The sequence below is a fragment of the Lactuca sativa genome, chromosome 9 (genome assembly GCF_002870075.4).
Source record: "Lactuca sativa cultivar Salinas chromosome 9, Lsat_Salinas_v11, whole genome shotgun sequence".
Taxonomy (NCBI): Eukaryota; Viridiplantae; Streptophyta; class Magnoliopsida; order Asterales; family Asteraceae; genus Lactuca; species Lactuca sativa.
Window position 1 is genome coordinate 8,078,959 of NC_056631.2, and position 11,442 is coordinate 8,090,400.

The following is an 11,442-nucleotide window of genomic DNA, read 5'->3' on the forward strand; positions in this document are numbered from 1 at the left end:
TCTGAAAACTCTGGTACATACATGGCATAAGTCACATAGAAATCACATCATGCAAAAGCATACAAAATACTCTGTCACATAACTCTAATTACCACTCTAGGTAAAGTATAGTGAGAAGACTCACCTCGGGTAACTCGGTAAAATCTCGAACTTTGTAAAATCCGATCTAGCCTCCACCTAATCATATGAAATAAACACTCTAAATCAATACATCCCTTAAGGCTAGGCTATTCCCTTTCTTAGTACTCTCAGAAGGGTAAAAGACCATTTTACCCCTCTCATGGCTCAAAGACCCTAAAGTTGACCAAACCCTAAAAGTCAACAAAAGTTTACTCCCCGGGTTACGCTGCGCGTACCACACATGTACGCTGGGCGTAGCGGGTGTCTTCACAGAAAGCGGGGTACGCGACCCCTTACGCCGCACGTAACTCCCAGTTTCAGACTCTAAACATTTTGGGGTCTTAATCGGTTAAAACCCACGTCTAACTTATAGATCTGACCATTTCTAACCCTCTTAATCCATAAAGTTGGTGACTTTAAGCCTTTGCATGGCTCGACAAGTCACTAACACCCATAACATTCTATTTCCCAACTCTAGAAAGCTTATAACTCAAGCATAACCTCATAACAACGACCAAGATGGCAACTTTATGGATCTATAACACAAATATCACTGAAATGGGACAGATCTAGGTCCATGGAGTACATTACACTCATAAAGTCTCCACCTTTGGGACTTTTAATCCTAGAAATGGTCCATGCAATCATCTAACCAAATAAGGAGGAAAGTTTTGAACTTTATACCTCCAAATGCAGCTCCTTCCTCTGTAGATCTCAGATCCAAACTTGCACTTCAAGCTCTAGCCTCCACAAGCTCCTCTCCTTCTTCTTCACTAACACACCAAGGCACTTTTAGCTCCAAAACACTCACTCTCAAGCTAAGGACGATGGGAGGCTCTCTTAGGGTTTCACTCACTGATATGGAGGCTGGGAAATGAACCTTAGCATCCATTATATAGTACACAAGTCAAATATTAGGGTTTGCGTCTGGACCCATTATGCCCAACGTAACCCTGGGTACGCCCAGCGTACCCAGGTGAGTCCGCGTCCAAAATAAGCGCATGAGTACGCGCAACGTACTCCCCAGTACGCCCAACGTACTCATTTTCTACAAGAACTCTTTCAAGGGACCACTTTTGACAACTTGACAAAATGGAAGGATATAATAGCTTTACCTGGATTTCGGGATGTTACAATCATATATACCAAAATCTATTTTTTTGGTATTTTTTATTGATTTATAATTGTTTTTCATAGTATTAAATCATTATAATTAAAATACAATTTGAATGGACAATATTGCCCTTGCTTGCTAACGCCTAACATATAAGGTTTTCTCCCCATATCACAATCGAACCTTCCCTGCCTATACTTCCGATTGTTGCTTACACTCGATCGATGTTTCCCCTGTTGTCCGCGCAGACACACATCAGGTAAATAATATGCGATTCCATTCCCTTTCCTCAATTTCGATTATATTGTTGTTTGATTTGTTCAACAAGAACTCAAAAAGACTATCATATTCTAAACCTGATTGAAAGCTCTTGGGTACAGTATGCTGAAAATCCTTAATTACCAACTACAAAGATTCCCCCAAAAATCAGTCAGATGCTCAACTTGTCAAGTAATTAATTTTCTTCAATCAAGGATACAATAATTTTAAAAACCATTTTAAGTGATCGATATAAAATAAGATGAACTTCAATTCATCAGAAACTAATACTACATATCATATACTATACCTGATCGGGGTCAATTTCAAATGAATGGGCTTTTTTTTCTTCAGCTGCAACTACCAACTGTGCTTCTGTTAGCAGTTCCTGATGTCTACCTTCAACTTCACCTACTAATCTACAAACAACAAACCCATCGCCACCTTGAAGGTGAGAATATACAGAATGATCAAGATCAATCCCTCATATAAAACAATATAAAACGAAGAACAATAATAATAACTACAACTTGTTTTGAAATCTTTGCTCGAGATATGACTTCAATCCCACAAATTTGGTGAATGGTGAGCCTACGTAGTTTATTTCCAAGGGGTAATTTAGTCACGTGAGTGTGTGTGACATGGGGAGAAGCAACGTCGGAAGTATTAGGCAGAAACAGCCCCAATCGTGATTAACTTCAAACATATGATGCGTGAACGTGATGCAATAACAAGTGAAGACAGCTACGATTGGAACTACAACAGGTTTACCTGATGTGTGTGTGTGCGCGCGCGACAACAGAGGAATGATCGGAAGCAACGATCGGAAGTATAGGCAGGGAAGGTTCGATCGTGATATGGGGAGAAAACCTTATCTGTTAGGTGTTAGCAAGTAGGGGCAAGATTGTCCATTCAAATTGTATTTTAATTATAATGATTTAATATTATGAAAAACAATTATAAATCAATAAAAGTTACCAAAAAAATAGATATGGGTATATATGATATTAAAAAACATTCGGAAGGGTAAATACGATGTTTGAAGTTTAGGCCGGACAAATACGATATTTAGCTGTTTAGGAAGGGTATATACGAAATTCTCCCTATTTTTTTAATAATTACTGTATTAAATCTTATTCATGAAAGTAACTATGTACTTTACCTGATTTAGCTGGAACACTCGCGGGAAAGTTAGCTCTTTGATTGACACTTAGAATTTTCCTTTAAAATGACCTAAATACGATTATCACCAAGCCTTAGTGTTTTGTACATATTTATAAAGATTATTTGTAATAATAATTTCTCAGATTTATCAATAATCCCAAACAAATACCGACTTATAGTTGATAAGAAACAACCATGTAACATCGTATCAGAGGTAGAATCTGTTTGGTAGATAAAGATAAACTGTTTGGAAAATCCACTTGAAATACATAATTGATCTAGCCTTGTCATCATTCTCGTAAGAAGATTGATCACTATAACGAATGGTATTACTGATAAATCTTATTTATAAGTTCATAAGAATGTTTACAAACATAAATATAAGTCATACTTAAAGCACAATAAGGATAACTCAACTTACATGTTGTTTGCGAAAAACCAGACATTACGCGTGCGTAACTTCTAAACCCAAAGGTCAATTTCTAGGGGCGCTCTGACACTCCAGAGCTTCGCTACTAACACCTAAGAGCTATTAGATTCGGGCCTCGGGAAAGGTTGGGAGTGATTGGAAAGGAATTGGCTCCAAAATATGCAAGAAAACAAATTTATTTATAGGGTGTGCCACGTCATGTACACATGGCATGTTCTGGGTGCAAAGCGTGGGGTGGAAGGGTGGCATGAGATCGTGACACGTGTCACCTTCTGGTTGTGCCACGTGTTGGCTTCTGGTCGGTCGGATTTTAATATTTTGCTAAAAGTTGCATTTTTCGCATGCATACTCCATTTTTGATTATCTTTATATCCACGTGTAGATATCAATGAATACTACAATTTTTATTTAGACTCCGTCGGCTAGTTTTCACTTTATTTTAAACGTTTTACGATCCAAGTATGCTTAGATTATAAATAACACTACAAAATTCATAACTTCTTGATACAATATCTATTTTCAACGTTTGTTATATTATTGACTTCATATTGAAGAGTACTACAACTTTCATTTAAATTGTTTCGGCTAAGAATCAACAAATTCTGATTTCAATTTTTGTGTCACACACCGTTGTATAATGTCGCACTCGAGACTTTGAAAAATCATAACTTCCTTATATGAAGTCAAATTTGGCATTCTTTAAATTGATGCGTTCCTATTGACTAGCGCTTCGACTTTTATTTACATCACTTTGGCAAAAAAAAACAACCTATCTCCGGTTCACTTTTTATGACACACCTTGCCGTGTCAGTTTAAAAGTGAAACTTATATAAATTATAACTTTCTCATACGAAGTCAGATTTGAACGTTCTTTATATCCACGATATTATCATTACAAATACTACAACCCTTGTTAAGATTATTTATCATAAATAATCTTTTACTTTAATGTTTATTTTAACTATAAATTTTATATTAAGGCTTTATACAAATATTATACATTAATAATATTTGTTTACATATCGTGCAAACGATAATTAATTAATAGCTCGTAACGCGTACGAAGCACGATTATGCTATTGAGTGATTTTATTTATTTGATTAAATGTAGAATTATTATTATTATACCTTAAAAGTCTAACCCGAATTTACGGGCGTCACACAAACCAAATCCATTAAAAAAACACATAACCATAAGTTACATCACTCCATGTGTTTTTATTAATTTTAATCGGTTCAACTGAGTTTTTGTAAAAAACAGTCTAATCATTCTTATTCAGAAATTAATAGACATAAAAACGATATTAATTGAATTGAACCGCTCATTTTCTCAATTTCCGGTCCAACCGACTCATTCAAATATGTTTTTAAAACGTTGGACAGAAGAAAGAAAAAAAATAATTCAAATAAACAATTATTTGAAAAACGTGTTTATTTCTAGAATTTAGAAGACACATGGTCATTATATTATGTACGCAAGACAATTTTTTCGAGGTGGTTTTTGAGGTTACACCTTTACTTTTATTTTTATTTTATTAAATTGCTCAAACATTAACTGTTATTACAAATCTACTTGTGTATTTATTTTTATCCAATTTTTTCATGTTTTTTCATAATTTGTTATTTTTAATGTTTTTTAAAACTTTCATCTAAATACTTTTTTATAACTTTTTTTTTTAATTTCAACTTTATATAATTTTTACTTTGTTTTTTACATTGTTCTTCTTAACCTTTTTAATATACAGCTTTGTTTTTACATGTTTTTATAATTTTAAACTTATGTCTTCTTAATGATAGTTATGTTGGGGTGATGAATTATACATCGAAGGTCCATGATTTGAATCATGGTACGCACAACATATTGCTAGGTTTTCACAATTTATTTATAAAGTAATGTGTATTGGGACCATTTTAACAAAATCTTTTTCAATGGTTTAACATTTATAACTTGGTCTATTTACAACTTCATATCAATTTGATTGTATAATTTGTTTCAAGTATGAATAGGTTTATTATAAGAGATAATGTCATAAAAAAACATTATATTTGACTGAGAATGTCAGTTTTACCCTTTGAATGAATTTTGGTTTGTTTATATAACAACTTGCATTTTTTTTCACTTTTACTCTTTTAACGGTTATATCCGGTCATATGTACAGCTAACGAGCCACATGTGCATCGAGTAGGTTAGATATGCTGAGGTGTTAGCCAATTTTGGGTTGATGTGTCAGAAAAAGAAAAAGCTCCAAGAAATGCGTCGGTCATGGTTCGAACCTGGGTTTCTCATAAACAAAAAACAAAGTACTCTTGTTATTAGGCAATTGTAAAAGATAATGTATAAAAAAAGTTGTGCAACATAATTACATTATAAAACATGACGTTAATAAAAAATTTAAAATAAAAACTTGGAAAACAAATTGTAAAAAACCAAATAATTTAATTAGTGTATGCTTTATTACTAAGGATTTTGTTGAAAGATTAGATACCATAAATGAAAATATCAATCATTAATGTTTAAAAAAACTATACCCTTACATCGGGATAAGACAAGTTACCTGTTCTAATTATTTAAAACCAAAATCGATGGCTATTGAAATTTCAGAACCGGAACCGAAACATACCAATACCAATAGATAGTCATATTCAAGCTCATTTAACCAATGAGCTCTAAATTAAACTTGAGCCCCTTTAACTCGATCTTGGAATAGTTCAACTGAGTCACTCAAGGCCGTCGACTAGTACTCCATTGATGGTTGATTACTTGATTTCTCATATTCTTAGAGTCAAGACAAACAAATAAAAACGTTGTAACATAATAGTATAATACATTACAAAATATAATGAAGACCACTCCCAATTTTCCAAAACTGGTTAAACTCCAACCCAAATCGTTTATGTTTCTTTTTCCTACCCCGCTCGAATCGGCCCAATTCGAATTCCAACGGTCCAACAAAAATATACAAGATACAACGCAACGGAAGCCCAAATCCAAATAGTCCAGTTCATGTTCGAGCCTCAAGCTGAGGGATTAGGGAAAGGGACGAAAACGGAGGACCAGTCGCTGTAAATTTTGACTGGTTGTTTTTACTTCATACAACTACAGCCTCTTCCTCTTATCCACAAAAATCATCTCCGGTCTTCAATGAAGACTATATAATCCAAAGGCCCTTGCCCCTTCCTCTGATTCGAAGGATTTCAAGCTTCATTTTCAGATAAAAATGGCGATGTCGTCATTGTCACCCGCTACGTCATCCGTACGCTCCGTTTACCGACAACCCAGAATAAGCCCTCCCAAAAGACTCCTCTCTCTTCAAGGTCCCTAAAATTCTTCTATATTTGGGCTGTGCAACTGTTGGTAAAATGAAGCTTATTGTTCCATGAATTGCAAATTTGTCTCAGGAAATAAGTTGTCATGGAGCTCTTCTGCGAGTTATGTGAAACTTCAAGCGAAGGTTACTCTTGTTGTAAAAGGGTTGCCAAAGAAGAGGCAAGTTTATTGGCACTTAATTTTATGCTTTTTCTTACTTGTTGTGCTTGTTATTTAATCTAAATTCATGAGGTTACTTCATAAACCATTGATTGGGCGCTACTATTCACACATTACCATGATATTAGTTTGTTTAGAGGTTATTCACTTATTCATTGTGCTTTGCTCTTTGGGTTTGCCAAGTCCGGGGGGTGTTTTGAATCTATTACTTTAATAATCAGAATCTGTGAAACATTCACACCATCAAAAGTGGTTATTACAGGGATCCAATCATCAAGTGTGCCACCATGGAAGAAATCGAGGCTGAAAAATCTCTGATCGAAAAGAATGCTGTAAGTTGAGCAACAAAGTCTATGCATTCCCTTATATGACTTCAAAGGTATTAAGAATATGTGTTCAAATATTGATTGCATTTCATTTGTTGGTGTGTTTTAGAGAGAAAGGATGGACAAGGCTATTGACAGCGTGTTATCAAATTTTAATTCTATAAGGACTGGACGTTCAAATCCAGCAATGCTTGATAAAGTCGAGGTTAGAGATGCCTTACTGATTTCCAGTTTTAATTATTATTTGTTGGTTTTCACCCCTACAAAATATTATTAATAAATTTGTAACTTTCATCCACTTTTTAGATTCCCTCTTTTCTTTTTATTACAACTGTTTTATGATTTTTAGTCTTCTTTTAGGTTGAGTACTATGGTTCACCTGTCAATTTGAAAACAATCGCCCAAATCAGCACTCCAGATTCAAGCTCTCTCTTAGTGCAGCCTTATGACAAATCAAGGTACATGATCTAATAAGTGTTATTCGGTTTCTTTTTTTTTTGGCATAATGGACTTAATTGGGACATTACTTAATCAAGTAAGCTATATATGGGTGATTTTATTGACTTAATGCGGAAAGAAAAGTCTAGTAAAGAATACTCTCTTGATTAAGTCCTATCTTTTTGTAAATTTTCCCTCATTTATTCAGACAGCACTTAATGCATGACATTTTTTTTCAGCTTAAAGTCTATTGAGAAGGCCATAGTCAACTCTGATCTTGGTTTGACTCCAAACAATGATGGTGAAGTGATAAGATTATCCATTCCACAGCTCACATCAGAAAGGAGAAAGGTGTGCCCTTTATCATACCCATAACCAATTATTATACACCTTGACTATATGGTTTCCAAATCTTTATCATTCAATCATGCTTTCGGTTACAGGAGTTGTCAAAAATTGTTGCTAAGCAGGCCGAGGATGGGAAGGTAGGGTTTTTGGTAATTTTGCTCAAAAGTCTTGTTTTTGTTCAAAAGTCTTATCGATCTTATTTTATTCATTTGTTATGTAGGTAGCTATCAGAAACATAAGAAGAGATGCGATTAAATCGTATGACAAACTTGAAAAGGTTTAGGCTTTACAGATTCTCACTTGTGCAGAGGTTTCTTTATCTTCCACCTTTTAACCATTATTTTATGATGTGCAGGAGAAAAAACTCTCAGAAGATAATGTAAAGGATTTATCGGCTGATTTGCAGGTATTTAAACTGTTTGACCCATGAACAAAGTGGCTAAAGAACTCATTCAGCCTCCAAATCAAATAAATCTATGGTGGAAACTAACGTAGGCCATGATCTTACAACACCATCATTACAATTTTTTATTCTTGTTTTTTCTTGCAGAAAGTTACCGATGAATACATGAAGAAGATTGAATCCATCTTCAAACAGAAAGAAAAGGTAACAATTTTTCTTCTTCTTTTACACTATGAAGCACTACAAAAGAAATCTGTGTGATTGCTTCATTGAGCTTGTATGAAAGCTTACAACCAAAATCTTGACACTGTTTCATTTGCTTACAGGAAGTGCTCACAGTATGATGAGAATATGCATTGGGTTATATATGAGAGTGCTACATCATCGACCAATCTAAAAAGACATGTTTTTAATCTTTTGAAATTAAGTTTATCGACATGTACTTGTCATCTTTTTTGCATTGATTGTGATCGAATGCTTTGTAATTATGGTTTTGGTTTCTAATTTCTTGGCTCCATTCTGATGGAATTTATTGAAAAAATAGTAGCACATTAAAAATTGCTAAACACGGGTTTTGATAATTTGACAGATACAATAAAGCAACATACACACAATGTGAATGATCGTTTGTAGTATCTTTCTAATGCTACAACTTATTCATTATTACTCAAAACAGAAAATGCTACAACTTATTCATTATTGATCCGTTTCACCTCAAATCGCTTGCAGTATCTTTCTAATGGCTTAAGGAACATATTTAGAAAATATAAAAAGAGATTAAAATTACTAATTGTAGTTAGGAGTTTAAGTAGCTGGATAACCACTTAGTTAGTCATGGGGTTCTTTAACTATGTGTGACCACTAGCCATCCATCCACGATATTAGCTTTTTGAAGAGTTTTTTCAAACACAAACTCTTTGAAAATTTGAAAAAACTATAAGAGGACATTTTTCATATCAAAGTTTTTCAAGTCGCATGTAAATTAACAAAGATTTTTCACTACACTTTTTCAATGGATAATTCCCGATAAACGGGCTCTTGAATAGAAAATAAATCGTGCCAAACGTTGCATTGGAAAGTGAAACCTTCTCCTAAAAATAACTTTGTCCAATATCGTTTCACTTCCGTTACCATACCAACCCCACGTAGCCATGACCAATCGACCAACGGTGCCAATGCAAACTCCCGATTGTACAACCATCCCAGCTTGTTCGCATAATTATTGAGCATTGTTTGCGAAACATTTTGAGGGAATCGATATAACGGATGTATACTTGGAACATCAATGTGGTCTTGTTCTTCCGGAATCGCACACCTTGGTCCCATGGTACCTAAAAAAGTAACAACAAACAAAACACCAAAACCACCAAACAATTAAGCAGTAAGCAAAAAATTGGATAACTGTCCGCTCAGTTTTCACGTCGTGATGTTGGTTCGTGACGAATTTGCAGTCGTTCATTCCAAGGTCAAATCGAAATCAAATTGATTTTTGGGGTTTGTGTAATATGCTATTCTAAGGCTTTTTAACATACACGCAACCACGATTCACTTGACAAATCGACTCAATTTTGGCGTTAAAGCTTTAAGAACAAACCATAAGTCAAAATGCCTAAATCTAAAAAAGTAAAGATTAATAAACTTATAGAAAATACCTTTTACGACGTAATGTAGAAGAGAAGCAAGAAAAATGAAGATTTCAGCAGAAATCGAAGTGTGGGGGGACCAATCGCAGCTTCACGTTGTAATGTATGAACAAAGGAGTTTGAAGAAAGTGATTGATTTGCTGACTAAGTTCGTGACTTTTGACCACCCCACGTCGTGATTTTGGGCTTCACGTCGTGAGCCTTGGCTGGGCCAATTTTATGGACTTTTGGCATGTTGGGCTTAAAACTTAGAATTTGGGTATAAATTAGCCTTTAGTCCATATGATCCATAAACTAGTCTTTTTCTTTTTCATATGATTTTCAAAAATATTTATTATTATTTTTACAATAAGGACCCCACATTTGATTTCTATAGTTTTCTAAAAATTATGGTGACTATGATGATGATTTACCCCCTAAAACTTGATGATTTACCCCCTAAAACTCAAAGAGAAATGCAAAAATGAAAAATGAAAAAACTAAAAAAAAACGCAAACCGAGCTCAGGTTGCCTCCCGAGAAGCACTTCTTTTTGTAGGAGTCATGAGCCGGACTCCGAGCCACCCTACTTTGTGTTGCTTGGAGTTTCAATCACCATTTGCACCTTCTGTTCCCTCCACATTTTCTTGTGCGCTTGCACCCTTCTTAAGTAGTCCTTCGTAGAATTCTCCTTTTTCGTTTTAGAATCGCCTTCCTCGAGCTTTCGCTTAACCCCTTTATTCTTTACAACAAGTTTAGGCCCTTCTCTTTCTTTTTGTACCTCCTTAGCTTCAAAATCTACCTTAGTCTTGTGTAACTTCTTCTTCTTCTTCATCAGTTGACACCCAACTTTCTTCACTTTCCTCACTAACTTGAGAACTTGGAGTTTTATAAGCAAAGACTTTAAAAACCATTGGAATTGAAGCTCTAGGCTTAGTTCGCTTGACTTGTTCTATTATTTGAATTTCTTCTTCCATCAATTTCTCCAACTCTTCAATCTTGTTTTCTTCATCCATGAAAAATACTTCATTTTGAGCAGTCTTTCTTGAATCCGTTTTCCACTCCAAAGGTTATTTTGTAAAACCCCGTTAATTTATTAAATAAATAAATAAATTAATGAATGGCTCGTAGCCCTAAAACAAATAATTATATATGAAAGGATGGTCTCGAAAAGCTAATTGTCACAAAATTTATGAAGGCGAGGGCTGCATGGTAACTATTAGGACTTGAATTGTAAGGAATGATTTAAGATAAGGGTTATTTGGTAAATATTGGACTTGTTTTGAGAAATCTTTATGGAGGAGGGATAAAAAGTGGAATAAGGGGCTATAAGTTTGAAAGGAGCATAGGACTTAAAAACCCGTCACTCCTTCCCTCTCGTTGAGACACAAGTAACCCTAGCCTCAAGTGTTGCAGCCGCCATCGCCCTTGAAACTTCAGCCGCCGCCATCTCTCTTATAGTCGATGTGTACCACCGTGTGGAGGATGCAACCCATCGAGTCAAGCGCCGCTGTCGCTGTTCCTGTTGTTGTTGGAGAAGGAGACCAGTGAAGGAGCGTGGTTCATTCGAAAATGGCCTGAGAAACCCCCCCGAGATCAGAGTGTGACTATGAACGAAGAGGGGCAGGTCGCGAACAACCATAACCTCTCGGTTAGACCACCTCGTCTCGCTTATCTCTGCTCCTCGAGGTGTTTGACATCGCGAGTGCCACTGTTGCGACTAGTTTCTTTCC

The 11,442-nt window shown here is 35.2% G+C and overlaps 1 protein-coding gene and 1 long non-coding RNA gene across 2 annotated transcripts; one reads left to right on the forward strand and one right to left on the reverse strand.

Annotated features, from left to right (window-relative positions):
• Positions 1 to 6,190: 6,190 nt before the first annotated feature.
• On the forward strand, positions 6,191 to 8,723 carry LOC111886410 (ribosome-recycling factor, chloroplastic). The gene is made up of 11 exons (XM_023882652.3): positions 6,191 to 6,401; positions 6,486 to 6,573; positions 6,836 to 6,905; positions 7,009 to 7,104; positions 7,260 to 7,357; positions 7,577 to 7,688; positions 7,781 to 7,822; positions 7,906 to 7,962; positions 8,041 to 8,091; positions 8,236 to 8,292; positions 8,415 to 8,723. The coding sequence occupies exons 1-11, from the start codon at positions 6,305 to 6,307 to the stop codon at positions 8,430 to 8,432; spliced, it is 786 nt and encodes a 261-aa protein (XP_023738420.1). The 5' UTR covers positions 6,191 to 6,304; the 3' UTR covers positions 8,433 to 8,723.
• A 312-nt stretch (positions 8,724 to 9,035) lies between these two features.
• On the reverse strand, positions 9,036 to 9,873 carry LOC111886403 (uncharacterized). The gene is made up of 2 exons (XR_002848422.2): positions 9,741 to 9,873; positions 9,036 to 9,419 (listed from the first exon to the last, which is right to left on the reverse strand). It is a non-coding gene; the product is annotated as an uncharacterized LOC111886403 (long non-coding RNA).
• Positions 9,874 to 11,442: the final 1,569 nt, after the last annotated feature.

Coding starts and splice junctions, on each gene's coding strand:
- LOC111886410 (XM_023882652.3), top strand. CDS start 6,305: ATGGCGATGTCGTCATTGTCACCCGCTACGTCATCCGTACGCTCCGTT. Junction 7,963..8,040: donor CGTATGACAAACTTGAAAAG/GTTTAGGCTTTA, acceptor TATGATGTGCAG/GAGAAAAAACTCTCAGAAGA. Junction 8,092..8,235: donor ATTTATCGGCTGATTTGCAG/GTATTTAAACTG, acceptor TTTTTCTTGCAG/AAAGTTACCGATGAATACAT.